The following is a 4157-nucleotide window of genomic DNA, read 5'->3' as shown; positions in this document are numbered from 1 at the left end:
TACCAACCATACCTGTCCACCAATACTCATTCATAATCATTTCAATTTCTTTGCAGAGGCCCACTGGCAAGAGGAAAACCATCATCGCATAAGCTGGCATTGCCTGAATCACATTCTTTAACAGTACTTCACGGCCCGCACGAGATAAAAATCTAGCATTCCAGCTTCTTATCCGATCAAGAATGCGAGTCTTCAAGAACCCCAAAATCTCCTTTTTCCTCCTTCCGACTAGGGATGGAAGGCCTAAATATTTCTAAACGTATCACCCTCCACCACACCCAGGGTATGCACTACGTCTGCACGGACATTAGTTGCAACATTTGAACTAAAACACACAAGGGATTTTTCATAATTTATTCGCTGGCCAGACGCCATAGAGTAAGTATCCAGTACTGACCTCATAGTTGTACTCTCTTGGGCATTAGCTCGAAAAAATAGAAAGCAGGCATCCGCAAATAACAAGTGAGAGATTGGAGGTGCACCCCGTGCAACACACACCCCATGCAGACTACCGGCGCTCATTTTCTTCTCAATCAAAACACTCAAACCTTCAGCCACGATTAAGAATAAATACGGAGATAGCGGATCACCCTGGCGAAGTCCTCTTTCTGGAATGATCGGTCCCAACTGGTTTTGTTCATGCAAAATATGATACCGAACTGATGAGACTGATTCCATCAAGATATCAACCCACTGCCGTGCGAAACCCATCTTGATTAACATTGCCTCAACAAAACCCCATTCAACCCGGTTGTAAGCCTTACTCATGTCAACCTTTAAGGCCACTACACCCTCCTTTCCTTGCGTTTTCCTCTTAAGATAATGGTGTGCTTCATATGCTAGCATAATATTGTCGCTTATCAAACGCCCCGGCACAAAGGCGCTTTGAGCTGTAGAAATTATGCCATGAAGTAAGGGCTTAATCCTGTTTGCACAAACCTTCGCAGCTATCTTGTACAACACGTTACATAATGCAATAGGTCACAGATCCCTCATAGATTCAAGTTTAGATTTTTTCGGGATTAAAACAATAAACGTGTCGTTGGCCTTAACCGGTAACTTAGTAGAGTCCATGTACAGTCGACAAAAAGCTGTTACCTCCCCACCAACAATGTCCCAGAAATGTTGGTAGAACCCCGGACTCATACCATCCGGGCCTGGGGACTTATCCAGGTGCATTTGGAATAAAGCTGTACGCACATCTTCAGTAGTCAGCGACCGAAGCAACATAGTATTCTCCTGGGCTGATATCATAGGATTAATACAATTCAAAACTTCGTCCATATCTCCTCTATCAGATTTAAACAAAGTATTAAAATACTGGACCATTACATCACCCAAAGCAGTTTCATCTTCAACCCACACGCCCTCAGAATTTCGCAACCGGTGGACTCGGTTCCTACGCTTTCTGGCCTTTACCGAATTAGGAAAGAACTTACTATTGACATCCCCTCCTTTATACCAGTGCTCTTTAGCTCTTTGTTTCCAAAAGATGTGCTGTTGTTCAAGAAGATAAAGATACTCTTTTTCAGTTCTGGAATATTCAAATAGCCCAACACCATCCCTTATGGTACGTCGTAGCTGATTCTTGCGGTTCTTACAATTGTCAATTCTGCGCTGGAAATCCTTGTTATACATTCTTCCCCAGCGCTATATGTCGTTCCCGCAATACTCAATTCTGGTAAACACATCCAGTCCCATCGTGCGTTCCCAGCTCTGAGTTACTATTTCGCGGCACTTCTCCTCTCGTAGCCAGACATTATCAAAACAGAATCTCTTTCTGTTACTTCTCCGTTCTAGAGTTTCCGGCGTCAAAATTATAGGGAGATGGTCACTATATGGACATAGCGCTGAAGTTGCACGAGCCCCGTCGAAAATAGTAAGCCAGGATTCCGTCGTGAAAATCCTATCCAACTTCTCCTCAACCATATTTTCTATACCCCTAGAGTGCTCCCAAGTGAATTTGTGGCCCTCAAACAGAAATTCATGTAGTCCACAATCCTCGACTGTCTCCCTAAACCCCGTGAGTAACCAATCCGGATGAGGCAGACGACCACGCTTATCAAACTGATGTAGCAGATCGTTATAGTCACCCATTGTAACCCATGGTAAGGAGCTCTGAGCAGCTAACGACCGTAGCATATTCCAAGCCTCTCTTCGCCTATGTCGTTCCGGGAACCCATAGTAACCCGTAAAACGGAACTGAGGTTTATCAATGTCTAGTGCAAGCTTAGTATCAATGTGATTGGTGGAGTAACCAGTAATCTCTAGTACCACAGTATTCATCCATAAGAAAGCCAAACCTCCCCTATGGCCAACAGCGCCCACAGTGAAAACGTTATCATAACCAATCTGAACTCGTATCCCCTCCATCTTTCTTCTATCGACAAAAGTTTCCATAAGAAAAATGACCTTCGGCCTCTTAGAGCAAACCAGGTCCGCGAGCACACGAATTGCTGTCGGGTTGCAAAGCCCCCGGCAATTCCAAGCTAAGATACTCATAATCCTAGGAGGGCTTGCGCAGCAAGTCCCGCCTCCAAGCCGTTTTTTAAACCCGAACTTTCACAGTCCATAACAGTAGCATCGTGCACCTGCTCCGTATCATCAACCTCCCCATCCTCAGTACGGTGCCTCTTTTGCTCTGTCAACACAGCTGCTGGAATATTAGCATGGTTCGCATTGACAACAGGGATCAACACATTAGTAGAAGTCACCATCTACATGGGAGCCGCACCCATGTTCCCACTATAATCTACTCCTTCACCCTTATCAGATTCCATCGCCGGGGATCTCCAATTCAACCGGTCAGGATTCGACTCCGGAGCTATCCACCTCTGGCCCGAAGTGGGCATAGTCCGCCTGGTTCCCGCACGCATCCATGCCCCGTAAGGCTTTTTTGCTTTTGGATCATAACCCTGAGCAATCTTCGGACAGAAACGATCCCCATGACCAATCAATCCACACCGAAAGCAGAAAGTTGGAAGTCGTTCGTACCGAAAATCAATGAACGCCCAAGAACCATTATCCTTCTTTAATTTCATCTGCTTCTTCAAGGGTTTGGCGACATCAATGGCAACTCGGACACGATAGAATATGCACATGGACCCATCAAAGTTCCGTTCATCCGTTTGCACCAAGTTCCCTAAAAAAGAACCAATTGCAGCGACAATGACCTCGGATCGGAAACCCACAGGCAAAGAATGTATTTGAATCCAAAACTCAGCATGTTGGAGTACCATGTCTTCCGGTTCCACTCCTGGCTGCAGCCTCTGCATAATTAATAAACACTGCTCAAAGGTCCACGGTCCCTCCGTCAGAATACGTGTGCATTCCGCTTCATTATAAAAACGGACTAGAAATCGTTGGGGCTGTAGTTGACGCATAGTCACTCCCATAGCCGGCCTCCATACACCAGCCATCGTGTCTTGAAAGTAAGGGAAGCGAATCTGCTTGTCTGTGACAACTCGGCAGACAACGTAGAACACATCATCTCCATCAGACTGCTCGATCGGGGAGTTCACTATGTGCACGGATATGTCCTCATCCTCCACATCGGCCAAAGTCAAGTTCGCACATATGTTCGAGATATCCGCCGTCGACATCACTACCGGACAGACGGCAACGTCAGCAGCCAAAGCAAGACAAAAAAACCAAGAAACTCAAAAAACCTTAAAAAACTCGCGAAGAAGGCAAGAGAAAAATTCAAATTATTTATTATTACTCCTATTAATGTTATAATGTATTAACTAATACTCTAATAGTCTAATAAGTAATAATTAAATTAAACTAATAAGTAATGCACTAATAATTAATAAATAATAACTAATAACTTAATAAGTATAAACTATTTAACTATTAAAGTGTAAAGACTTACAATATTAAACACTTTACAATTATTAACATTTAAAATATTTTTTAAGATTTTTTTAAATTAAAAAAAAATAACAAACCTAGGCGCCCCCAGACGCCTAGCAATTTTTTCAACATGTATATATATATATATATATATATATATATATATATCTGATAGAGGTTGGAACTTGGATCTAGTGAGATAACCCTATTTATATGAGATCATGAGATCCCATCTTAATCATTCAATTAAATTTAATTAATGGTAAGGATTGAATTTTAGAAACCCATTTATATTAGAATAT

At 42.9% G+C, this 4157-nt stretch overlaps 2 protein-coding genes across 2 annotated transcripts; both read right to left on the bottom strand.

Moving 5' to 3' along the window:
- Nucleotides 1-1650: 1650 nt before the first annotated feature.
- On the bottom strand, nt 1651-2502 carry LOC116016024. Its single transcript, XM_031256192.1, has one exon. The coding sequence runs from the start codon at nt 2500-2502 to the stop codon at nt 1651-1653; it is 852 nt and encodes a 283-aa protein (XP_031112052.1).
- Nucleotides 2503-2717: 215 nt separating this feature from the next.
- On the bottom strand, nt 2718-3602 carry LOC116016023. The gene has a single exon (XM_031256191.1). It carries the CDS (start codon nt 3600-3602, stop codon nt 2718-2720), a length of 885 nt encoding a protein of 294 aa, XP_031112051.1.
- Between the last annotated feature and the right edge of the window lie 555 nt (nt 3603-4157).

The sequence above is a fragment of the Ipomoea triloba genome, chromosome 4 (genome assembly GCF_003576645.1).
Source record: "Ipomoea triloba cultivar NCNSP0323 chromosome 4, ASM357664v1".
NCBI lineage: Eukaryota > Viridiplantae > Streptophyta > Magnoliopsida > Solanales > Convolvulaceae > Ipomoea > Ipomoea triloba.
This window is presented reverse-complemented; position numbering and strand designations above follow the sequence as displayed.

Bases quoted from the DNA above. Each gene is read 5' to 3' on its own strand.
- LOC116016024 (XM_031256192.1), bottom strand. From the start codon at position 2,502: ATGAGTATCTTAGCTTGGAATTGCCGGGGGCTTTGCAACCCGACAGCA.
- LOC116016023 (XM_031256191.1), bottom strand. From the start codon at position 3,602: ATGTCGACGGCGGATATCTCGAACATATGTGCGAACTTGACTTTGGCC.